Raw genomic sequence first — 26818 nt, forward strand, 5'->3', positions numbered from 1 at the left:
ACGTGTGTATCTGTGTACCTGTCTGTGGCATCGTAGCTCCTAAACTAATGAACTGATTTTAATTTAGTTTTTTTCGTTTGAAAGGTGGCATGATTGAGAGTGTGCTTAGCTATAATCCAAGAAAATCGGTCCAGCCGTTTGAAAGTTATCAGCTTTTTTCAAGTTATTACTGTAACCTTCACTTGTCGGAAGTGTTATAAATTTTTAATTACACTTGTTTAATTACGAACCGCTAAGTACACACCTTAATAATTCTGATGCTACATACAAGCTAAATATCTTCAATGGAAGAGTATATTATAGGCATTTTCTAGGCAAGCGCGCTTCGATCTACTCGTAGACCTTATCATTGCTTTTTATTTAGCACGGTTATCATCAAGAGCAAGCCTTTCAACAGAACCTTTTTTCGAATTGTGTCCTACAATATGACACAGTTCATTCGGGCGTTTCTTCTGCTTGAGGCATGTTGGCTTTAATGTTCAAGTGGGATAACCAACTCTTAATAATTACAACATGTGTGGCACAATTTAAGAATTATTATAGGTTTTTCTTTCAATGAAAAAAATATGTTTGTTTAACTTTCAGGTGGTAGCCCACGAGCTGGCCCACCAGTGGTTCGGCAACCTGGTGACCATGAAATGGTGGTCGGACCTGTGGCTGAACGAGGGTTTCGCGACCTTCGTGGCGTCCGTGGGCGTCGACGCCGTGGAGCCGAGCTGGCGCGCCAGACTCAACTATGCCATCGAGAACACACTCTCTATACTGTCTTTGGACGCTTTGGAGTCCTCGCATCCTGTGAGTATGAGAACTTCTTAAGCTCCAGCCATCATCATCATCGTTATACAAGGTGTAATTATTAGGATAAAAAGTTGCCTATGTCGATTTCCGGGATTCAAGCTACCTCTGTATCCATATAAATAGGTTAAACGGATGGCCCTTTAAGTATCCCATAGGAAATATTTGATTTACCGGGATAAAAGTAGCCTATGTCCTTCCCGGGGATGTAAGCTAACTCTGTACGAAACATCAAAATCAGCGAGCAAACAAGTACGCCTGTCCTGTCACCTGATGTTAAGTGATTACCGCCGCCCATGAACATTTGCAGCACCAGAGGAACCGCCAATGCTTTGCTGGAATTTGATGATCTGCCCTTAGAATACAATAACCCCATGTTAAAACCTAGTGGGAACTAAGCCAAAGGGAGTGGGTTCCACAGTTTCACGTTCGTTGGAAAAAGATGTGACCACAAATACCCGGTACAACGGGTGTCAGGTATTTGCTTTCACTGTCGGATAAGACCTTGAGTTTAGTATCACTTCGTCAGGTGTCAGTACCACTGGATGACCCCAAGCGCATCTCGGAGATCTTCGACACGATCTCGTACCGCAAGGGCGCCACCGTCATCAGGATGATGCTCATGTTCCTCGGGGAGGATGTCTTCAGGAAAGCTCTGCACAAGTGAGACTATCTTTGAATTTTAGTAATTTTTAGGGTTCCGTACCTCAATAGGAAATACGGAACCCTTATAGGATCACTTTGTTGATTGTCTGTCTGTGTGTCTGTCAAGAAACCTATAGGGTACTTCCCGTTGACCAAGAATCATGAAATTTGGTAGGTAGGTAGGTCTTATAGCACAAGTACAGGAATAAATCTGAAAACCACGAATTTGTGGTTACATCATTTAAAAAAAATTAAAATGTGTTTAAATTTTCAAAGTAAGATAACTATACCAAGTGGGGTCTTAAAAGGACTTTACTTGTACATTCTAAAGCAGATTTTTATTTATTTTTAAACATAATAGTTTTTGATTTATCGTGCAAAATGTCGGAAAAATTCCTGAGTACGGAACCCTCGACGCGCGAGTCTGACTCCACTTGGCCGGTTTTTTACTTATTTGAGAGAATTTTTGTCACGTCGTTTTTACTCTCATCTAAGCGTTATTAGCTCGTGCTAGGAGTGGGTACGACAATAGTGCAACGGGTGGGATTTGAGCCGCCGACCTTTCGGATTTCAGTCCGCTCCTTAATTGTTGAGCTATTGATTGATGCTGTAGCCTTCTAGTATTGATAGATATATTTAGGTATATTCTGTGTCTCGATAGAATGGTCCTAAAGGGACGTGACAAAATGCCACAGTCTTCATAATGCAACAAAACTTATAATCTAACCTACTCCCATTACATAAACCTGTGAGTTGTGACTTCTTGCTTGCCTAATCTTACCTGGTTTTCTTTCCAGCTATCTCACCAAATACTCTTACTCAAATGCCGAGCAAGACGACCTTTGGGCTGAGTTGACTGAGGTCAACAAACAGCATGGAGGTCTGAGCAGAAACGTCACCGTCAAAGAGGTGATGGACACGTGGACCAAACAGACTGGGTACCCTCTACTCACCGTCACTAGGGACTACTCTGACAAGAGCGTTACTATTACACAGGTAAGAAAGAAAACGTCCTTTGACAGCAGAACAGCTAGGTACAGAATTTCCTACAATTTTTTTTAACCCCCGACCCAAAAAGAGGGGAATAAGGGGAAAAAGTAAGGGGTTATAAGTTTGACGTGTGTACCTGTGTATCTGTCTGTGGCATCGTAGCTCTTACACTAATGAACCGATTTTAATTTAGTTTTTTTTTGAAAGGTGGCTTGATCGAGAGTGTTCTTTGAAAGGTGGCTTGATCGTGAGTGTTCTTAGCTATAATCCAAGAAAATCGGTTCAGCCGTTTGAAAGTTATCAGCTCTTTTCTAGTTACTGTAACCTTCACTTGTCGGGGGTGTAATAAGTTTTTAATTTACACTTGTACCTTCAGAAACGCTACCTCTCTCTGGGCACTACCCGCTCTACCTCGTCCTGGTGGGTGCCCCTCAGCGTGCTCTGTGAGAAGGAGGTAGGAGAGCCGAAGCAGCAGGTCCAGTGGTTGGCCGATAATGAAGGTGTGACGCAACAGCATAAGTTCGAACATGGCTCCGGCCCTAATGAATGGGTTCTGTTCAACTACGATATGATTGGTGAGTTACCCCTTTTTTATCCATCATCATCATCACCAGCCTGTGGGCGTCCACTGTTGGACATAGACCTTCCCTAAAGAGCACCACCACACCCAGTCCTCAGTCTTTCTCATCCAGCCACTTCCCCAGCAAATCCAAAAGGAAGGGTTATGATTTTAGTAGTCTATGTATGTATTTTGTTTATATTAAGTATGTGTGTTCGACCGTAGCGTCTAAACTACTAAGCCAATTTTGACGAATGAGGTGTCAATCGATACGTTATTATGGACCGGGTGACATATGCATTATGCATTCTATACGAAAAAGTTGGGTCTCCAACTTTTTTACTACTGTTTTACGGCACAAAAAAATTATTTAAAAAAATAATTTTGCACGCCATGCTTGGCCGGATATGACGACAATAAATTCTCAAGACCAATGTAATGTAAATAATAATATTATGTTCCACGTACTACAGTCCGCAACAAAGTTAGGTTTGCACCCGTCCATAGTCGCTTGTACTTTCGGGTGCAAACCTGGCTTTGTTGCTGATTGTACCATATTCTGTGAAAGTAATGCTAACGCAAGGCACACGGCAGTGCATTGCCAAGTTCATATGTGAAAAGCATTTTACTCACGCTAAACTTTTTAACCCCCGACCCGAAAAGAGGGGTGTTATACAGTGTATATCTGTGTATCTCTTATCTATCTATGGCATCGTAGCTCTTAAACTAATGAACCGATTTTAATTTAGTTTTTTGTTTGAAAGGTAATGATCGAGAGTGTTCTTATATATAACCCAAGAAAATCGGTTCAGCCGTTTGAAAGTTATCAGCTCTTTTCTAGCTAGTTACTGTAACCTTCACTTGTCGGGGGTGTTATAAATTTTTAATTTACACTTGTTTTAACAGCTCCCTACAGAGTGAACTACGACGAACAAAACTGGAAGCTACTTGTGTCGACGCTGACAAGTGACAAGTTCACCAACACACCAGTGGAGGGTCGAGTACAGTTGCTGTCCGATGCCTTTGCACTCGCGTGGAACAACCGACTGGATTATGGAACTACTTTGAAGTAAGTTTGTAGCTAGCAAAAATAATAGTTAAAAAATGAACAAACATATTTGCCATGGTATATTTTTTATGAAAACACACAGTACAATAATTGAATAGCACACAAACCATAACTGTCCCCAATGAAACATTTACCTACACCCATTAAACAACTTATGTCCAAATGAAATAATCGGGAGCACGCGTAGGTACAAAAACGAAAAAAAAGAACTATATAGGTAGAGAAAGGATATTAAAAAAAAAATAGTTTTTTTTACACCGGTCACTTGGGATGATGAACTTCTTTCCACGGATAGGGTGGTAACTAGCCAAAGTTGAAGGCTCCCAAGCCCCATCCAACCAGAAAACCGTAATGATTATGCATATAAAGTTACATTTCAAATATATTATTTCTTCCACAGGTTAGCTAGTTATCTACAACGCGAAACTGAATACCTACCCCTCTTCACAGGGCTGAGTGCTCTAAGTAAGATTGAAAACGTCATTAAAAGGAGCGCTGACTATGGCGCCTATCAGAAATTCATGAGAAGACTCATCACAAAGGCTTACGAACGTGCCGGGGGACTGTCTCAGAAGAGAATCATTAATGGAGAAGATTTGGATAGCGTTAAAATGCAGGTAAATGACATTCTTTTTTCTCAAAAAAAATGATTAAATGTATGCTTATCATACAATGGACTGTCGAAGATTATAATATAAATGATTCCAGCAATGTGTGGAACTCCTAATTTGTTAGTTGTGTTACAAAATCTTGTCTAAATATTCTAATGATTAAAATAAAAAGATTCCGACGAATTGAGAACCTCCTCCTTTTTTGAAGTCGGTTAAAAATAAAATAAAAGAGCAACCATTAAGTTTCTTGCTGTTTCTTATTTTGAACTGAATTAAAGCAGAAATCTTAGATATCTAAATACATATGTAAAATAAAAGCGCACGGCACGACGCAGTCAAGTTTACCTGTAATTTGATCTTAATATTAAAATTATCTTTGCCTTGTTTAGACCACAACAAGTGCATGGGCTTGCAGCATGAAGGTGGCTGATTGTGAAGAGAACGCTATGGAAATGTACAAGCGATGGATGGAAACTGAGAATCCGGACGAAAACAACCCGTTAGTATTTAAAACATATTTTTTTTTTTCATAAAATATAGGTACACGTAGTACACAAAACTCTTGAAATGAGTTTTTGTAAAATAAGCAAAATAAAAAAATAATCCACGTCGTCTGATAGCCAATTTTTAAAATATTTTTTAAATCAAAATATCATAAAAAGTAAAGCTTTCAATTTTTGGCTCTAACTACTTGATATCCTTACTAACCTTAATAAAAGATGGCGAGTTCAAAACAGTCGCTCTGTTTGGTGGCCATTTTCAGCGAAAATAATCTGTGAACGTTACTTCCGTCCGAAAAAGGTCTGAGGCAATCTTTCAAGTCACTTCTTTACTTTTGTATGATCTGTCGTTGTATAGAAGTAATTTGTTGACTTATCCTCAGGATCCCAGTAGACCTCCGTCGCACAGTGTATTGCGTAGCCCTGCGCCGGGGCTCCGTGCGCGAGTGGCGCTTCGCCCTCGCTAGACGCCGCAACTCCAACGTAGCCGCAGCAAGAGATCACTTGCTCTTCGCACTCGCCTGCTCTAGAGATGTGTGGATTCTGTCACAGTGAGTCTTTGTAATGTTTTTGACACAAATAATCTCACTCATCTCAATAAATTTTAGAAAAAAATATGGATTTTTCATACTTAGATTTAATTAGATGGTGCCCGTGATTTAACCCGCTTCCATCTTAACCTGCATCATTACTTACCACTAGGTGAGATCGCAGTTAAGGGTTAACTTGTGTGAGAATAAATAAATAACGAGTATTTGTTTCTACTCTAGATACCTCGACTGGTCAGTGACCGAGGGTTCAGAGATCCGTCGTCAAGACTCCGCAAGCGTCATCGCGGCTGTCACGCGGTCTACCATCGGTTACTACATCGCTAAAGACTTCATTTACAATAGGATTGAAGAAATTTATGACGCGTAAGTTTTTTAAATTAACGACTATTTTATACTATTGAAGTACCTCTTGATGGCTTCACGGTTATACAAGGCTCAGAGATTATTTTGCTCTAAACATTTCCACTTTGTCATCAGCGCGTGTGATTCGAATAGTACTTTAGTAAATTAAACTCTATGTTAGTAATACTGAGGGCAAATTGTTCTGCCGTGGAAAATAACCACTAAAATTTCACGCTGTATGTCCTATTCAATATTACTAAACTGAAACTCCTGTTTTATATTATTATTAATAGGTTCGTACTTACAACTGTGAACTTGACTTGTGCACTCCCATACGCCCTGATTATGATAGATTCGTGCTTTCAACTTTGAACTTGATCTACTCACTGCCATGCGCCCGATAGAGCCGGCTGCACGCACGAAAAAACATGACTCATGCGGCGTTACCTCGCTCTGAGGCGTTCCATGTAAGGCTTGAAGTGCAAGCGAGAGCGCGGAACGAGCGACAAAGAAGCACAATCGGCCTTTGTTGTCACGTTCAACTATCGTCAGTAAACCGACTTTACAGACAACCAATTTTTTTTGTTTCATGTACAGTTTCAAGGGTCAAGACAGACGCATTGGTGGCATAATCAAAACATTGCTCAAACAATTCACTACACAGAAAGAACTAGATGAGGTAACCAACTTTTATTTTAAACTGACATATTATTTATGATAGATTCAAATTGCTGAACTTTTTAAATAGCTCTTTTACTTAATATGAGATTAACTACTTATCTACTCGTTTGCTCACTATTCAAAATATTTTTTTTACTATGTGAATTTATTTTTAATAAACAGGCCTAGCATTTAAACAAAACTAATCTTCTTGATCTAGGCTATTGCTGTGATTTTTTAAAGGACAACTTATTTTACTAAGACATAAAAAAAAACAAAAAACTTATTTCCTTTATTTAATTTTAAAAACTATTTTTCACAGTTTTTGGCATGGCAAGAGAAGAACACGAAATACCTATCTGGCTCCAAGATAGCTGTATCTCAAGGAATAGAGAATGCCCGCGTCAACATCGACTGGGTCAACAAGAATCAGAAGCTAGTTGTAGACAAACTCAGGGAATTCTCCGTGTAAGATAAGTTAGTGACTGTAGTTGGAAAGGGGTTTTAGATATGCAATAAATATTTTGGTTATTATAGAGCTACCACCTTACAAGCTACCACCCTTATAAGCATAGGTCTATGCTTATAAGTCGCAGAAAAGCGAGCTACCACCCTTATAAGTCGCAGAAAAGGCAAACTAACATCCATCCCTGATGGCCAATTTTATTTATTGCAATTCTAAAATTATTATTAGTACGAATAACTATTTATGTAGGTATATTTATTGTAAAAGTATGGTTATTTGTTGGATATAAATAAACACTGTAAAAATAATAATCACGTAGGCATAATAGTTCAGACCAAGGTTTCAGCACTAGCATGCACCCTATACAACGTACCTACTTGTTAAAATAATATCATAATCATTTCTTAGGTTGTTTACAAGTGAGAATTTAATTTAGTGTAGTTATTTGTAGATGCGTAATTTGTAAACTAAACACATTTTTAGAATTTTTTTATTTGATAAGAAATTATTGTTTATTGCTTAAAAAATGTATCTGTTGTATTTTGATTAATTTATGTATATTTTTTAGTTTTTGCCTTGAAGTCAAAATAGTATAACTTTATCTTGTAAGTACTTAAATAGATATTTTTAGTATATATTTTTTTCAATAGATAATGAAGTATGGAACTAAATAGGTAAGTACTAACTGAATTTATTAGTTACCGTAGTTAGTACTTAATCAGTGCCTTAGATCTGTAGAATTGTACAAATTGTAATGTTATTTTTGATTGTAATATAGCACCAATAATTATAAAATACACGGCTTTTATCTCTAAGGTGGTAGAATCATGCTTTGTAGATATAATTAGATTATTTTTAATGTTTTCGAACCTTACATATATACTTTGTATTCATAATATACTCGCTTTGCAAAACTGTATTTTTTTGATATTTTTAACTGACTCCGAAAAAGAAGGTTGTTTTCAATTCGGCCCGTTTTTTTAAATTTCATGTCAATTCCTCTTAGATTTCTGGACCAATTTGCAATTTTTTTTAATCTACAGAGGAAGTTTGCGAACTGGTCCCAATAAAATTCTGGTTTCAACTTTTTAATCCTGATGCAACAGGTTTACTGCCCGCCTAAATCATGTAAATATTTTTGTTTTTGCGATATTTATTTTACATGTTTTTTGTTTAGTTCGCACCACCTGGAACAGCCATCGTGGGCCTCTTGGAGAAAAAAGCCATTGTTTATGTCTTCTCTGTACGCTATCCATAATATATCTAGCTCGAATTTGAAAAATCTATATGCGTAAACTTATTGTATAGAAAAAAACGTAATACTTAATATTAAGTAAGTTTAAATAACTAGTATATTTTGTGGGTGCACAAGTGACAAAATTTTAGATTTCCTTAGAAAGTACTTACTAGGAAACAATAATTAATGCCGTCCACCTTTTTTAATGTTTATACAAAAATATCAATAATTGACTATTATTTTAATGAATGTTGTTGTTGTTTTATATTTTTTTTGTAAGTTTGCCCAGTATTTTGACGCAACTGTTAGTCGCAATAAATATTTATTTTGAAATTATGTTGTTTTTTTCCTCTCATAAAACAAATAAATAATAAGACATAAATAAATTAATACAACATTGGCTCCACAATAAAACAGAAAGAATATTTCATGCGAAAATGATGCAAGATTTTTAAAGAGTCGTTATATTTTTTGTGCTTTAAAATGAGAAAATAAGTTTATTTATTCTGATTAAGCAATTAGTATTTGAATAATGTGTTGTTACAAAACGAAAAAAACACTTTGGTGCGCTTTACACAGGCGCTTAACGTGTCCAATGACATGTTATGTTTTGCATTGACTGAATACTTAAGTCTAAAGTAAATTTTTATTTTGACGAACTTGGCGATTCCACAACCCTGCGCCTTTTGATATTAATTGGTATAATGCTCGCTCTACATTCGCGTCAGGTAAGACCGCGAACGCTGGGAAACAATAGTGTGGATGTCTTTTGCGTTCGCAATTCGCAGTGTTCCCCATTTCGTTGTTGGTTTTATTGTCCGCAATAAAAGACTACTCACTCTACTCTATCCACGGAAAAAAGTTAGTAAGTATAGTACGCGACAGTTCGAGATGGCAATCGGGGTGGGAACGCCCCGCATACCTGTACAGCCTTTGCGCTAACGTGGTGCGAAATAGCGCGAGTAACGTGCGGGTGTACGGGGCGTCCCCCGCCTTATATGCCGATTGCCATCTCGCCCTGTCGCGTACTATATATAGGACTCTCTCTGTTACGTAATCCCATACAAATGATAGAGAAGATTTTCGCATTGAATTTCGAGTGTATTTTCGAATTGAATTTCGAAAACATTTTCGAATAGAGTTTCGAATATTTTTTAAAAAACATGCTTGTGATTGGATGGTGTCTCAAAACGGTTAACTGAGATTTTCGTCCCTGTCATTTATATGGGATTACCTAACAGAGAGAGCCTACCTAACCTATATCAACTTTTTTTTATAAAAAATAGCAGGTAAACTAGCAGGCGAGTCTGGAAGTGTTTGTGCTTTAAAATAGATTGTTTTATCAAAAAATCCTTTTTTGCAGAGATTTCGAAGATGATTTTAGAATCAAAATAAAGGAGCTCTCAAGAGGAAGCAGCATATTACTTGATGTTACAATAGTGATGCCTTTTTTATTGCTATTAATAAAATAACCTTATTTAAAGTTTTCGATATTTTGTAATCCTATACATACCTTATCTTAGGTGTTTGTAATTTTTTTTATTCAGATACGAGTTAGCCCTTGACTGCAATCTCACCTGATCTCGAATGAAAATGGTTGACTGATGTCTGCACCATTCTCAGAGTAGCCATCATCATCACAGCTGCTTTTCCATGTTGTAGTTATTGACAACCTTCTTGGCGCTTCTAGGTGACCTCTCACTAATAAGAAAGCTGGGTCTTATTAGTGGGAGGTCTCGAGTTCGATTCCCGGCAGTTTGGAATTTTATAATTTCTAAATCTTTGATCTGGTCCGGTGGGAGACATCGGCCGTGCCTAGTTACCACCCTACTGGCAAAGCCGTGCCGCAAAGCGATTTAGCGTTCCGGTAAATCCTTCCATGTTAAACTGCATCATCATTTACCACTAGATGAAATTCCAGTTAAGGGCTAACTTGTATAAGAATATTTAAAAAAATGGAGCAAATAGTGTAGAGACCCCTTAAGTCGTTGGTAAAAAATGAAACAGTAAGTATTTTGTATATTTCATAAAGTATATTTCTCAATACCTATTCATATATAAATATAACCTTAAATCTTACTTACTTAAATAATACTAGAAAAATGCTTATACCATGGAATAAGTCAATGGCACCAAACGGTAACTCGACAACCGGCCAAGGGTGAGACGTCACTTACAGACTAATGTAAAATTACAAATAACAGTGTAAAACGTAGTATAATATTAATATTACCTGAATTAATTTTCAGGATATAAACGCAATCCAATTATTATTGTCACATTTTTCTTAAAACTTGGATTGTTTTATCTATCTTTATCTTCGCTTTATCTTTTACTTTAGGCTTTGTTACAAAACAAAATCAAAAAGGGGTTTGAATTTTTTAGTAGGTAGGTACTTATGAAGCCTGGCCTAGACGTCCGCCATTTTCAATTTTTTTTCAAAATAGCGGCCAAGCATAAAACCTGCATTAATCAATAGCTGAAAGAATGGGGGGTGTTTTTCAAAAATAGCAGCATACTAAATAGGCCAAAATCTTCTAAGCCGTTTAACATTGCATTTAAAGTTAATATTTAATACTTTAAGGCTCCCTTCAATAAGTAATATTTGACTTTAATTTTGTAAATACACATTTCAATCTAACATTTATAGAGTATTCAAATCTTCATACCTTAAATGATTAAGGGTAGGTTTTTAAGTTAGGTACAACTTACTATAATAAGGCACTATTTCCATAATAAAGGTTAGTGCACATCAGATCGCTCCTAAAAAACGCAATTTTTTTTACTTATTTTGCCATTCAAAAACTGATATGCAAACATACAATATTTAACATTATATTTATTTTACCATAATGTGCACTGTCCTTAATCCTATTATATGAGGATATAATGTATGGCACCTTCTGTATGAGGCTTTTTTGCTGGTTATGAATAATTTACCATTGGTTCTAAACGCTTAAAAGTGCGTTTTATATTGGTTATTCACATTCACAATGATTTAAGTAAAAACAGCTTCCAAAAATACTTTTACCATTTTTACTGGCTTATTAAAAATAGTCTAGAATATTCCCCCCCCCCCCCCGATTTTTTACAAACGGTCCAATCATAATGTGCACTACCTACCTAAAATACGTGAATCAAACAATTATTTATTAATTACTTCCTAAATATTTTATTTATTAACACTAACTTTCAATAAAATGTCAAAAATATCACAATATAATAATCAAAAAATACAGTCTATAGCTATCAATATTATTGTATTTTTAAACAGTAGGTATAATTCATATTAAGTATATCATTTGAATACTTAATAATTACTATATTATTAATGGCAACACCAATTTTTTATAATAATATAATTAATTCTATAGATAGTTGTATTCCTTGTCAGTTCCAACTTGAAAATTACAATTTGGATTATCTCTGGAATTTCGTTCCGATAGGTCAAATAACCCTTATCTTTTCGAGAACTTGTAGTATTTCTTTCTTATTTTGATTCGTAAATGGAATTTGCCCCTTTATGGAATAGCTGGTATTTTCATTCTGATTCTATAAAATAGTTGGAATTTTGTCCAGAGATTGTAACTGGATTTTTTCCAGAATAGTCGTTAAGGTCTTTAAGATTCTTGTTTGTTTGGAATAAATCATTCTCTTTCTTGAAATTCCGAGGATTTAACAGTTCTTTCATATTTATCCCTAAATGGAATTTCATCCCAAAATGCAATAGGTGGAATTTCGTTTTAAATCTATACAACAGTTGAATTTTGTCTAAAATCCGTAGCATGGCTGGAATTTTTCACAGTAGTCTTTAATATGTCTTCAGGATTCTTGTTCTGTCGGAATCAATCTATAACCCTTCCATTTCTTAGAGTACCAAGAACTTAATATTTCTTTCATATTTATTCTTAAAATCAAAAAAATCCAGAATAGAATAGCTGGAAGTTCATGCTAAATCTATAAAATAGTTGGAACTTCATCCTAAATCTGTAACATGGCTGGAATATGTTCACATTAGTTGTTAGTAAGTCTTCAAGATTTCTCCCATAGCTGGAATTTCGTTCTAAATCTATATTCTATAATAGTTATCTATATCTATAATATCTATATCTATAATAGTTGGAATTTCGACCAGAATCCGTAAAACATGGTTGGAATTTCTTCACAATAGTTGTAAGTCTTAAAGATTTATAAATCTTGGAAGTCCAAAATTCGTAACTTGACTGCAATTTCTTCACAATAGCTGTAAGTAGGTCTTCAAGATTCTTGTTCAGTCGGAATAGGTCTATTAACTCTTCTCTTTCTCAAGGTACCAAGGATTTGTAACATTTCTTTCACAGCCTCCGGTTGTTCGTCTTTTGGTTTCTTCTCCATGAAGTTCTGTTCTCTGGATTTGAGCTGGAATTTTCCACCTTTGATTTGGTCTACTATTGCGTCTATGGCACCACCTGGAATAAATAAAATAAATACTTACTCAAGAGGGAGACGCGTGACGTGTGAACAACGTTCAGTTTGGCATTACGTTAATTTTGAGGGTTCCGTAACTCAAACGGAAAAACGGAACCCTTATAGGATCACTTTATTTTCTGTCCCTCCTTCATGTCTGTCAAGCAAACCTATGGGGTACTTACTTCCCGTTGAACTAAAATCATGAAATTCGGCAGGTATGTAGGTAGGTCTTAAAGCACAAGTAAGGAAAAAAAATCCGAAAACCGTGCATTTGTGGTTACATCACAAAAAAAATTAAAATGTGTTCATGAACAAATAATTAGTATTTTCAATTTTCAAATTAAGATAACTATAACAGGTACATTTATTGTTTTATAGCATAGATAATGGAGAGATAGATCTAGAACAACAAATAATAGTCATAGTTTATATGGAGAAGTGCACCTTAAGATATCACTTACCGCCATTTTGTTTAGTTTTCTTCAATGCAGCTCCCTTATTGGCTAGCATATCAGCCATGTCCTCCACTGTTCCTGGTGGCTTGAACACCATCGGTGCAGGGGGCGGGGGAGGGGGAGGCGGTGGTGGGGGTAACATGGGAGGAGGTGGCGGTGCGGGGGAGCTCGTGGGAGACGCGGGAGGAACGGGAGGCGGTGTAGGAGGTTTTGGTGGTGATTGTGTGGTGGGAGGGTTTTCTGGTGGTGTTTGTATTTCTGGTGGTTGTGGTTTCGGTTCTGCTGAAATATTTTTTTTCATAAGACTTTATAGGTTTGTTGTTAACAAAATCACCCTTGAAGACCTTCAATTGAAAGAATCTTGATTTACCTCCCTGGCGTACTGGTAAGCACTGTGGTCTTATTAGTGGGAAGTCCCGGGTTCGATTCCCAGCAGGAGTTTGGAATTTTATAATTTCCAAGTCTCTGGTCTGGTCTGGTGGGAGACTTCGACCGTGGCTAGTTATCACCCTATCGGCAAAGCCGGGTCGCCAAGCGATTTAGCGTTCCGGTACGATGCCGCGTAGAAACCAAAATGGTATGGGTTTAAAGGAAAACTGTCATAACCCTTCCAGGTTAGCCCGCTTCCATCTTAGACTGCATCATCACTTAACACCAGGTGAGATTGCAGTCAAGGGCTAACTTGTATGTGAATAAAAAAAAAAAAAAAAAATAGCCGGTTGCTTCCACGCAACTTAGTAAAAAGAAGTTTTCTTACCTATCTTCTCTTCTCTAATAACCTCCTTAACCAAATCTTCTTTAACAGTCTCTTTCTTCTCATTCCCTCCACTTTCAAAGTAGCTAATCCTGGACATTAGGTTGGATTTTTTCGGCGGTCTATTTCTCTCTATTTCTGCGAGCTTCTTCTCCGCTTTCTCTGCTCGTTCTAGAGCTTTCTGCGCGTCTTCTTCCGCGAGTTTTATCTTCTCCTCCCATAAGAGAATATCCGTTTCTTCGTGCTTCTCTGCTAGTTTGAGCTGTAACAAAAATGATTCTCTTGTGAATGGGGAGCGAGCGAAACGGTGTAGTTATAGCGATCTTCAACCTGCAACTTCTAGCAATTGTTAGGGTTTCGTACCTCAAAAGGACAAACGGAACCCTTATAGGATCACTTTGTTGTCTGTCTGTCTGTCCGTCGGTCCGTCTGTCGCTCTGTCGTGTCTATCAACAAAACCTACAGGGTACTTCCAGTGGACCAAGAATCACGAAATTTGGCAGGTATGGGTCTTATAGCACAAGTAAAGGAAAAAATCCAAAAACTATGAATTTGTGGCTACATCATAAAAAAATTAAAATGTGTTTCAATTATAACTATAGCAATTCATATGAAACGGACTTACCTGTGCATTTTAAAACAGATTTTTATTTATTTTTATGCATAATAGTTTTTGATATATCATGCGAAATGCCGGAAAAAATAACCGAGTACGGAACCCTCGGTGCGCGAGTCTACCTCTCACTTGACCCGTTTTTCTCTAAGAAATCCAAACACTCCCCCGCCCTTGAAAGGTATCCATATAAACTCTTACCTGCAATTCTTCGATCTGCTCCTTATGCCGGATGAGCTGGTGCTCTAACGCATCTCTCAGGTTGTCCACTTCTCCCAGAAGGAGCCCCAAGCGCTCGTCCACTTCCAGCTCCCCCATCAACAAGGCGCTCTGATGTGCGAGCACCTTTACACGCTTTTTCGCATCTCGGGCTTCGGATTTGTAACTAAAATGGCATAAAACATGGAGATTTAATAGAATAATCTATACTAATATTATAAAGAGGAAACCTTTTTGTATGTTTGTATTGAATAGGCTCAAAAACTACTGGACCGATTTCAAAATTTCTTTTACCATTACTTAGAGGGATTCTTCCGAATCCGTATAGGCTATATTTTAACCCGGAAAATAGAAAAAATTAATGTCCACCCGTGCGAAGCCGGGGCGGGTCGCTAGTTTGGAATAAAATGGGGCATTGAGATAGCTTGCATCCTAGAAACATACAAGGGCTACTTTTATCAAAGAGTTTCCAAGGGATTAAAAAAAACTAAATACAAGTGGACGAAGTTTTAGATGAAGATATGTCAAAATTCTATCTATACTCTTTACACTTACGTTTCCGCCATCTGTCTATCCTTGTCCGCGTGATTCTTTAAAGCACTCATCTCCTCCATTAGCAACTTTGATACCCTGTTGTGCCTCTCCAACTGATTCCTTAAGTCTTGTAGCTCTTTCTCTTGCTTGCTGCATCTCTCCCGCTCTGTCTCTAGGTCCTGGAAAGAGATGGTGAGAGATTAAATTTTACTATCAAACCTTGATGATCAAACAATGAAGGGTACCAAACTGAATGATATAGTATAGGGTAAAGTATAGTATAATATAAGAGTACCAAACTGCATGATATAGTCCTTAATCTAAGTATCAAACAGCTATTACAGATTTTACAGAACATAGAGGTATATAATTGCTATTTCCGCACAGACTTGTATAGGACTTTTCTCTCATCTGCTAGGAAATAATCCATACTATCCATATCCATACTAATATTATAAATGCGAAAGTGTGTCTGTCTGTCTATTTGTCTGTCTGCTACCTTTTCACGGCCCAACAGTTTAACCGATTTTGACGAAATTTGGTACAGGGTTGGCTTATATCCCGGGGACAGACATAGGCTACTATTTATCCCGGAAAATCAAATAGTTCCCACGGGATCTTTAAAAACCTAAATCCACGCGGACGAAGTCGCGGGCATCCTCTAGTAAACGAATAAATTCAGGAAAAAACTTACATTGGTTGGCGAAGTGCATACAGAAGAGCCGAATGCAGTTTATTTTTTTGAAAGAGAGATGATGAATACCTGTGTCAATTGCACGTTGATCTCGTGCGCTTCGAACTCGTGAAGCTTAGCTGCGTTCGCTTCGGTCTGAAGCGTCGCGATCTGTTCGCTCAGCTCGCTCACACAACGCTTCAGGAACTCTACTTCTTCGTTGCTGCTTGTGTCTGACGCTACGGAAGCAAACGAAGCATAAAAATTAATACATATAAGGACCTCAAAATGTGATGAGTACCTAGATGTATACAATAGTAGCAGTGGCGTCCTAGATTCGATGCTAGGGTAAGCAGTATAATTAGTTAGGTCATTTATTTAGAATAGAATAGAATAGATTTTTATTCAAATAGACTTTTGCAAGTGCTTTTGAATCGTCAAATAAATAATTTACCACTGGTTCAGAATGCCGTTTTACTGACTAGTGACTTAGGTAGGCAGTGCTTGTATGCCTCTATCACTTGCACGCGACTGAATGTAAGTATAGTACGCGACAAGTTGAGATGGCAATCGGGGTATGACGCGGGGCGTACCCACCCCGTTTGCCATCTCAAATTATCACGCACTATACGTAAAGTACCTTTAAACATTCACAACAACAATTAGACTTTTGAATCGTCATTTACCACGGGTTCGGAATGCCATTCCTACCGAGAAGAACCAGCAAGAAACTCGGCGGTTGCTCTTTTAAGTCAGTGCAAGTTGAGAACCTAGAGTAAAAATATTAGTTACCTGCATCATTAGCATCAGTTAGGTCGATGTCTATGGCCGTGGCAGGCAAGGCGTGCAGCAGGGCGGTACTCCGTCGCTTCAGCTGTTTGTTCTGCTTGTACCACTCGCCCGCCTGCTGCATAACCCTGGAAATCGAATACACAGGGTTGGTATTGGCAGAGTATAAAAGTCAAACAGCACTAAACCCCGACTACTACCAGCGAACTGCCGATGAATATAGTAAAATTGTTTTATGTCGCTGGGTGTAATTTAACATTGTAATATATTTATATTTATGAACTCAGAATTTTTTCCTCTTTCATTTGATATCCCACTCGATACAATAACAAAAAAAAAAATGAGAACCCCACTTTTTTGTATGTAACATCCGTTTAGTTCATTTTTTTCGTATAAAATGTAGCCTATGTCACCCGGACCTTTACAACTAATCAATTGACACCTCGTTCATCAAAATCGGCCGAGTAGTTTAGGCGCTACGGTGGAACACACATAATCTGGATACAAACAAACATACATACATACAATAGAGTGCTAAAATCATAACCCTTCCTTTTGCCATTGCCGTAGTCAGGTAAAAAGAGGATTTTCATCTCATTTCTTTTATGTGTAGGTACACTTACATTTTAATTGCAATCAGCCTGCAATGCTCGCAGCCTAAAATATCACATCCAATGACTAAAAGTTCCTTTATTCCAGATATCAACAGATAAATAAATTCTTCACTTCTTACTTCCATTTTTAGAGTCATATTAATCACATTTTTCAAAATACACGATATATTTTTATAATCAATAAATCATAATAGTAAACTAAACGTACTTCTATGAAAGTTTTATCAGTTAAAAAGATACACATTAGCCCAAAATTGAAAGGATTCAGAGGAGGAGAAGGATTAATTATTAATCACTTTTACTGAAATGCTATAACTCCTAAACTGGATTTAATCACTTTTACTGTTCTTTCTCTAAAATGAATTCAGAATTATAATTCCTCTATCTGTAATAAAACCTAATAAACACTACTCTACAGCATTTTTTTGTTTATCTTTTTGGCTGTAATTCCTCATTCATTACTTTAACTATAAATCTGAGAAAAATTCTAGATCAAAATAAATTTTACTAGGGTTAAATAAACACGCAATACAAGTAATTATTTGTAACAAAAACAGTCTTATTTATAACATAATTTGTAATTTTTTCACAACGTTAGTCACTTTTACTGTTTCACTGTCATCCCACAAGTTACTATTTCTCTTTTTTTAAACATTAATCACTTTTACTGTTTTATTATTAGGTCTACCAAATGAAACACAGAATTAGTTAAGTAAAAGATAGTAAAAAAATGATAAAAACTAATAAACACTCATGTAAGCTATGTGTAAAACAAACAGAAACTGAACGGATGTCACATTGGAGAGTGAAATTTGGATTTGAAATTATAATATTTACTTACCTCGATGTCGGTTTGCGTTAGTAAGTATATCATTAAATTAGCACTTTCTAAATCAATGACGTATCGCGGTATGCGTCGAAAACTGGTTCTTTTTGAATAAAAGTTCTTAGGGTCTAATTACTTAATAGTTGCTAATGAATGAAAATGTTTTCGAAAAGTTTATTTACCTAATTAATAAGACAAACATTATACTGTATGATGTCCGCGACTTCGTCCGCGGAGGTTTCGGTTTTTTAAATCCCGAATCTTTGATTTTCTGAGATACAAAGTAATCTATGTCCTTCCCCGGAATGCAGCTATCTTTGTATCTTTTGTCAAACTCGGTCAAATCTTGTTCGGCTTCGTAAAAAACTAGCAGACAGACGGACAGACACACTTTCACATTTCTAATATTAATTTGGATAGTTAGGTAAATAGGTATCTAATTTTTAAGATAAATAAATTATACAGGCATGTTATAAGTTTAAACAGACTAAAAAATCTTAAATGTATAAAAAAATAGAATAAAAAAACTACCTTCCCATTTTAAGTTTGAAGATGCACTTTAGCCACACAAAAAAAAAATATTAAAAAAGGGTTTTTAAACTAAGTATCACAATTTTTTTTTTTTATTGTCAAAATAATCACAATCAAAACAATAAATCTGCCTGCATTTACTAAAATCACAACTCTGATTACCTTAGATCAATTAGTACACCCTTATTATAAGGATTAATACTAATTAAAACATTTATAAATATTTAAATTAAACGTCCGCTTAATTAACTGTGAATTCATTTTAAATGACGTATTACAACCACATAGGACTTTCAACTTTATAACAAAAGTGTTAGAGTATATTTTTCACTCTGAAATCAGATATTTTTTGAATCACATGATGACCCATGATATGTTAATTCCGCAAGCGATTTTGAACTTTGTGTATAAGAAGGTTAAGTACATTTTGCCTTGTGAATAGAGATGTGTTTTCTATGACATGAAGACCCCAAGTCATTATAAATTCTGTAGGACTCCCTTCCTCTAATTGTGGAGGATTATTCCTCTTCTTTGACGCAAAACGAGATTGTAGGAAATTAACCATTTTGATTAGTTAAGGGTTCCCTGTATTTACGTAATTACGAGGCTACTTGTTAAGGGTATGGTCCATCCTAGATAAATCATATTAGGAAGAAAAAATTGGCCAAGTGCGAGTCGGATACCCGATAAAAATACCCGAGTACGGAACTCGCGCACTGCGGGTTCCGTACTCGTGTATTTTTCCAACATTTTGCACGATAAATCAAAAACTATTATACATAAAAATAAATAAAAATCTGTTTTTTATGATACCCCACTTGGTATAGTTATCTTATTTTAAAAATTAAAACACATTTTAATTTTTTTTTAAATGATGGAACCACGAATTGTGGTGGCGTGAGGCGTGTAACATCTGCCCCCCAAAATGTCACTTCATAATGACCACGACCGCTCTGCCAAGAGTGTTACGACAAAGAAGAAAAGAAGAACCACAAATTCGTGATTTTCAGATTTATTCCTGTATTTATACTATAAGACCTACCTACCTGCCAAATTTCATGATTCTAGGTCAACGGGAAGTAACCTATAGGTTTCTTGACAGACACGACAGACAGACAGTAAAGTGATCCTATAAGGGTTCCGTTTTTTCTTTTGAGGTACGGAACCCTAAAAAAGAAGATTGGCCATACTTATAGCTTACTTTTGCATAACGCCCGAGTCGATGTCATGCTGGTTCTTAAGCTGCTGGTATTCGTTGAACAGCTTCTCCGAGACAGCTCGCAGCTTGTTGAGCTCCTTCTCTCTGTCGTTGAGCTCAGCTTCGAGGTGGTTCCTCTCTTCTGTGACGATGTTGTACCGCCTTTGTAGGTCATCGTGCTCGCGCTTGGCTGTTGGAATAGAAATATAGGTGATATAGGTAGTCATTAGTTAGATTATACTCTATCCGTGGAAAAAACTTACGGCCGTATTCACAAACGTTACTATGATGTCTCACAGTAAGCTCGAACGCATAGTGTAGGTTCCACCAATCAGATCATTGCAAATTGACGTGATACAGTCATCTGATTGGTGGAACGGACACTGTGCGTTCGAGCGTACTATGAGACCTCATAGTAACGTTAGTGAATACGGGTGTTAGTATAGCGCTCTCTCTGTTGCGTAATCCCATGCAAATGATAGAGTCCAAAATCTCAGTGACCGCTAATCATTTTTAACCAACTTCACAAAACCGGCCAAGTGCGAGTTGGATTCGCTCCCGAGGGTTCCGTACTCGGGTATTTTTTCGACATTTTGCACGATAAATCAAAAACTACTAAGTACTAATAAAAATCTGTTTTAGAATGTACAGGTAAAGCCCTTTCATATGATACCCCGCCTTGGTATAGTTACTTACTTCGAAAATTGAAAATACTAATCATTTGTTCATAAACACATTTCAAATTTTTTTCGTCATGTACCTAACCACTTTACGGTTTTTGGATTTTTCCTTTTCTTGTGCTATTAGACCTGCCTACCTGCCAAATTTCATGATTCTAGGATCAACAGGAAGTACAGACACGACAGACGGATAGACAGACAACAAAGTGATCCTATAAGGAGTCCGTTTTTCCGTTTGAGGTACGGAACCCTAAAAAAGGTGTCAGATTTTTGACTGACAATTTCTGATAATATTATGCGGGCGGCCTTATAGTCGACTTATTTTTATGGTCCTACATCTGCTCTGAACCATTATTGCTTCTCAATTTAGATATAAACACTGCCATATTGTGAACGTAGGTACAATTATTGCGGAGTGCAAAAACTCGATCGTTCCTTCTAGGTCTGGTATTAATCACCACCCACGCGACAATCAGTCTAAATGCAGTGTGTGGTCTGGATGAATCGTAGTTTTATACGGCGCTAGTTAATTCACACTACTTCGTCCACGACACCAAGAGGAAAAAACCGGTCAAGTGCAAGTTGGGCCTCGCTCTTTTAGGGTTCCGTACATAATTATGAACATCACATTTTAGGTGTATTTTTGAAATTAATTATTGAACCAAATATTGAATTTTTAATTAAATATTTGGTTTTGGGTCACCATTCTACACCAAATACCAAAATTTCAAGTTTGTAACTCAAAATGTTTATGAGCTAGAGACCTGTACAGGCGGACAGACAGCAGAGTGACATTAATAGGGCTCCATTTTTACCATTTGGGTAGGGAACTCTAGTAAAGGTGGAAACAAACCATTGGACGCGCCCCCCGCACACCCGTACAGCCCCCGCACTAACCCGGTGCAGGATACCGTGGGCCGTGGGCGACGTGCGGGTGTGCGGGGCGCCTCCCCGCCTCATACTCCGATTGCCATGTCGATCTGTCGCGAACTATACGTCTGATAGTTTAAATACCTACTTCAGTACAGCTGTAAGTCCGATAAGTGTTTATATACTAGGACATTTACTATACTCATAGCACCATAGTACTGATAACAGAAATTATCGTTTGATAACAGATGGACTTGTAACAATTATTTTGATGCAACACTCATATTGCTTTTCCTAGAAATCTTATTACTATTGTAGTAATGTACTATGTTATTGTTAGTAACACAGCTTCTGGGAATATTGTAGCTAATACATGATTAGAATTGTAACTTATCATGTCCTAACAACTTGTTAACTGTGATAAATAACAAACAGTTTAAAAAACTCATTTGGTTTAACTGTACGTTAAACAAACCTTTGATCATTTTGGGAAAGAAAGTGTATGAATTTGTCAATGATTCTCTCAAATTGTTGCAGCTGTAGATAGGTTTAATCAGTTTAATTTTAATTTACTGATGGGGATGGCATATAGGAAACCCATAAAAGCCCCTTAAAAATATTAGAAGTTTATAAAAAGTATGGATAAATTGAAATATGTCATCATTAATGCTAGCCATACACAATCAAGTTTACTGTCAAGTTTGCAGCTGCCTTGAAGTAGCATCTGAACTGATAGCCTGAAAACATGCCCGAGAGTTCTCCATACTGTTATCAAAGGTGGGTGAAGTTTGCCAATTCACACTTGGCCAGCGTGGTGGACTAACCTTACCTAAACCCTTATCATTCTGAGAGGACACTTGTTCTCAGTAGTGGGCCAGCAATGGGTTAATGATGATATAATAGGAGAAACCGACATAATTGTACAGCTTAAACAGCTAAGTAAACCTATAGTTTATTTTGTCTGTTACACAAACTAGGGGGTTTAGTTGCCATTGTCATTGTTGACTGACGAATAACCTAATGTGATGCAATGACTGAAGTTCACATGACAAATATCTGAATAAGTCTCTTCAGTCATACATCAGTCATGATTGAAGGAATTGACTGATGCAGCACCTGCCATTAAATGAACACCTAAGACCTGTTACTAAATGATACCCAAGACTTTGTATATAGGTGAATTTGTTTTTTAAAAATCCTGTGGGATAATAATTTTCTGGGACAAAAAGTATTCTTTCCAGTGGGTGCAACTTGCAAGCTGTCTCTGAACTAAATGTCAAAATCAGTTATACAGATGGGCCATGAAAAACTAGCAGACAGACACACTTCCACTTACTTATAGGTTTTTTAGCTTGTATCCCTAATTAAGGCAATAGTCACCATAAATGGGTCAATGTTAAACATCTTACGTATATTATAAAAGGTAAAAGGATGTATTACTTAAAGTAGGTACCTAGGTACGCTTTGAAGGTTAAAGAACCAGTTTTAAAGTCACAGTAAGTACTTAATTGAATTAAAAAATATACGATTTCACCTCTTCTGATTTTTTTTCTAAAATTCCCACATGATTTGGGATAAAAAGTTATATGTAGTTAAAATAATTTTATATAAAACAAGGACAACTACCTAGGTACTAAAACTTTACAAGCAGTACTAACTACTTAATAAAAATTTACTAATTAACAAATTGTTAATTATATAATTACTTACCTAATTATTTCAAAACAAGTTTTTTTGGGAAAGGAAAACAATCAACTGTTTTTTGTTTACAACTTTGGCTTTGACATTTCCAAGAAGTCAAAGTGTCAAATTTTAAAAATAGTGTTGCGCAAGCGTTTAATAGTCGATATCGACATTGCCTATTACGTAAAATGTCAATTATTATGAAATAATAATTATGGTTATCATCTTTTCGTTATGGATATGAAGTATGAGGCTTCAATTACGCCAGGTGTTGCGTACTTAGTCGAGATAACTAGTTATTACTTTTATAGCTTATACGGTTGTATGACAAGAATTTTCTACTGTTCAAATATAAGATTACGAAACGCTATAAATTATTGTATACCATTACTTTAAGAGCAGAATATCAATTTTATTCATCGCGTGTTTTGTAACTTAAAACTTTTATCCCTCACGCGATACAGGACTCAAGTTTTATGAATATATAATGCATATAAGCAACAGGTTATCCTCATAATCCGACAAATACGAGACTAGCGATTTTCATTCGCACTTTCATTTGCATACGAGTTACGACCCAGAACGTTGCGAGCATGCGCAGTGGTAAAGCAAAAAAAAAAGTGGGGAAAACTAAAGATTTCCTTGCGAAACTGAATAGTATAGTACCGACCTTTTTCGGACTTGAGGAGGTGCGCTTTGTGCTTCCTCTCGGCGTCCTCGTATCTGTTCTTCCACTTCTCCACGTACGTGGACAGGGCGATGTTCGCCTCCTTGGTGTGTTGCTGCGCATCGGGCTGCGTCATCCTGGCGGCAGTGGCGGCGGTGGCGCGCGGGATCCTCGTGGCCGCGCCGGGACAGAGCGAGACGGCGCTCCGGCCGCCTTGACACTGATTGTTGCTCGACGCGATCGCAAATACATTATCACCGTTCCTTTTAATCATTTTTGCATTCGATTTTTTTCACGCCGCGGCCTCTCGCATCGTCCCGTTTTCACATACGCACAGTTCACGTGTAGATCAACAGGCTGGTATATTTCGACGTATCGGAGTGTTAAAACTGTTAAACGAATCCGCAAATAAGGTCCCTTTGTTCTCGCCGATGAGGAAAATACGCACTCCGTTCAACCGTGTCAGCCGTCAACCGCTCGCGTACTCATTAAAACAGCCTTGAAGCGTGAATTAATATGATAACTTAACGTTATTTGAAATTAAATACAAAATACGTTACAGCGTTGTATAAAAACGACAATTAGCTCGCGGTGTCAGATTGCAACTAACGTATGCTTGTGGTTGTGATATGATAATGAAAACTTCGTCATTGTGAGTCATTAGACTTCGATGTTTACGCTTTGTGTTTACGTTCAGAACGTCTCAGCTTGTGCATATGTTACTGGATGTTACGTAGAAACTAGATACAATTTTGTGAGACTTAGTCATGCATGTTTTTTTTGGTAGATGCCATCGATACTTTTGATAAAACATTTGTTTCCACGTAATCTAGTTTCAAATAGCTATTAAGGTTCTATTAAGTGGTTCTTGATTCTGATTATTATTAAATGGAGTTTTTATTAATAGATACAGGCTCAAGTTTATTTGAACTACAAATGGCTTGTCATATTATGTAACTGTTCCTATTCTTAGATAAAATCAATATACTTAGTGAACAGGTTGTATATTTAGCTGCATCACTTAGTTATTATATGCAGGTATTATTATTAGCTTTTTTTGACCAAGCAAGTTTTCTTTTCTAAATGTATACCTATCTAATTTTTTATTAAAAAATTTGGAAGGTAGTTTCATAAATAAAGATCGTTATACAACTTCATTTTAAAAAGCTACTAAAGTGAACATTTTGGTTAATTTATTTAATAGGTTAGCCAAGTCAAACAATTATTTGAAATCACATCCCATAAGGGATGTGATTTCAAAACGTATAAACGAATAACCTGGGATTTTATATTCACAAAACAGAGTAGTATATTCAAAAGAATATCCTTTTGATACTCAAGGATTTATAAGCCTCAATAGGCTGTATGGTCATGGATCTTTGCTTGTCCCGAACGAGGAAATGAAACACAACAACACAAAATCCTTTTTGAACAAAGACACTTATAAACAACACACTTAACACAATTAACATCAAATTTAAAACAAAAAAACCACAACTCATGTCTCAGTCGCACATCAAACTGAATGCATTTCGTCTAAAGAAGTGAGTTCCGCCGCACGGTTATTCTAATTTTAACACGGGTTCCAGTGAAACGCACCGTCTTGTCTAAACTACGAAAGTAAACGACAGGACAAACGCGTGGGTAGACGAGCCTCGAATGCTTGATGTCACGAAATTCGTAATTAAGTTATAGAAATGGTAATTGGTATATATTGTAAGGAAGCAAACGTTATTTGGCGGAAGTCCATGATATACAAATAAGCTAAGGCAAATCTGTATGGTAGGTACAACATGCAGCATGCGACATGCACCAACCGCCTTCCCACTGCTAAGCATGCAGGAAAAGCTAGCCACCAAGCAAGCCCCAAGTACCACCACACATAACGCAACACCACACAAATCCACCAGAACACATTCGACACACGTTCCGATACCGGAGCATCCTCACGAGATGTAGACCTTACAATGTACAGTTGCAAAGTACTTTGCAAATGTCGCATGCTGCATGTTGTACCCTATAGATTTGGCTTTTTTGCGGATTATTGCAAATTAAGTTTTTGGTAATTGGTATATGTTATTTTAATACATATCAAGGCAGCATATCACCAATTTATAGCAATTGTATGTAGAGGGTGATCTCCGTAACTAATGTATAACTCCAACGGGATCTTTAATAAATCTTCATTTTCGTGGAGAGTCGCAAAAAAGGCAGGTCTATAGAAGCAATTTGAAAACACGTACATAGCTCCAAAGCAACGTAAAAAAGTAACGCTATATATGCAAATAAACCGGTTTTCACCATATCGCGTACCTACTGATGTTCAACTAGTCACAAGCACGGCAATAAACTTACATTCTCCTACCGTTTCTATGCCTTCTTCGAATTCTGTGCTTGGTGCGTTGGTGACTACAAGCTTAGCAACAAGTGATTTAATTGACTGCAATGTGCTGCATTAATTCGTTATTTGCTGGACATCTGCGGTGTCAGCCCACCCAGAAAATCTAACTTGCGAGAATTTCATCTAATATAATATAATATTATATTATCACACTAATATTATAAAGGCGAAAGTTTGTATGTGTGTGTGTGTGTGTGTGTGTGTGTGTGTGTGTGTGTGTGTGTGTTTGTTACTCCTTCACGCAAAAACTACTGGACGGTTTTGGCTGAAATTCGGAATGGAGATAGATAATATCCTGGATTAGCATATAGGCTACTTTTTATCCCGGAAAACCAAAGAGTTCCCACGGGATTTCGAAAAACCTAAATCCACGCGGACGAAGTCGCGGGCATCGCCAAATCTATACTAATAAATAAAATTGGAGTGTCTGTCTGTAA

General features: G+C 36.9%; 2 protein-coding genes across 7 annotated transcripts in view; one reads left to right on the forward strand and one right to left on the reverse strand.

The window, feature by feature from the left end:
* Window positions 1-9919, forward strand: part of LOC123877838 (aminopeptidase N-like) — a 31524-nt gene extending 21605 nt beyond the window's left edge. For 3 of the 4 annotated variants that reach the window (XM_045924747.1, XM_045924748.1, XM_045924749.1), the window contains exons 8-19: window positions 586-795; window positions 1325-1458; window positions 2238-2436; window positions 2807-3005; window positions 3896-4058; window positions 4459-4675; window positions 5059-5168; window positions 5553-5720; window positions 5940-6083; window positions 6660-6741; window positions 7045-7190; window positions 8366-8758. In XM_045924747.1, the coding sequence (XP_045780703.1) occupies window positions 586-795; window positions 1325-1458; window positions 2238-2436; window positions 2807-3005; window positions 3896-4058; window positions 4459-4675; window positions 5059-5168; window positions 5553-5720; window positions 5940-6083; window positions 6660-6741; window positions 7045-7190; window positions 8366-8483 (1890 nt within the window). In that variant the 3' untranslated portion in view covers window positions 8484-8758. Of the gene's footprint in view, window positions 1-585; window positions 796-1324; window positions 1459-2237; window positions 2437-2806; window positions 3006-3895; window positions 4059-4458; window positions 4676-5058; window positions 5169-5552; window positions 5721-5939; window positions 6084-6659; window positions 6742-7044; window positions 7191-8365; window positions 8759-9788 lie in introns of those variants that run through there. The other variant, XM_045924750.1, reaches the window with a different exon arrangement.
* Window positions 1-25030, reverse strand: part of LOC123877841 (shootin-1-like) — a 28775-nt gene extending 3745 nt beyond the window's left edge. The window contains exons 1-10 of one of the 3 annotated variants that reach the window (XM_045924756.1): window positions 23984-25030; window positions 20084-20270; window positions 16915-17039; window positions 16213-16361; window positions 15471-15628; window positions 14898-15081; window positions 14087-14345; window positions 13336-13611; window positions 12676-12873; window positions 12041-12049 (exon numbers count right to left, since the gene is read on the reverse strand). In XM_045924756.1, the coding sequence (XP_045780712.1) occupies window positions 12683-12873; window positions 13336-13611; window positions 14087-14345; window positions 14898-15081; window positions 15471-15628; window positions 16213-16361; window positions 16915-17039; window positions 20084-20270; window positions 23984-24254 (1800 nt within the window). In that variant the 5' untranslated portion in view covers window positions 24255-25030 and the 3' untranslated portion in view covers window positions 12041-12049; window positions 12676-12682. Of the gene's footprint in view, window positions 1-12040; window positions 12050-12542; window positions 12874-13335; window positions 13612-14086; window positions 14346-14897; window positions 15082-15470; window positions 15629-16212; window positions 16362-16914; window positions 17040-20083; window positions 20271-23983 lie in introns of those variants that run through there. The other 2 variants (XM_045924755.1, XM_045924757.1) reach the window with 2 other exon arrangements.
* Window positions 25031-26818: the final 1788 nt, after the last annotated feature.

This window comes from Maniola jurtina, chromosome 24 (genome assembly GCF_905333055.1).
Source record: "Maniola jurtina chromosome 24, ilManJurt1.1, whole genome shotgun sequence".
NCBI lineage: Eukaryota > Metazoa > Arthropoda > Insecta > Lepidoptera > Nymphalidae > Maniola > Maniola jurtina.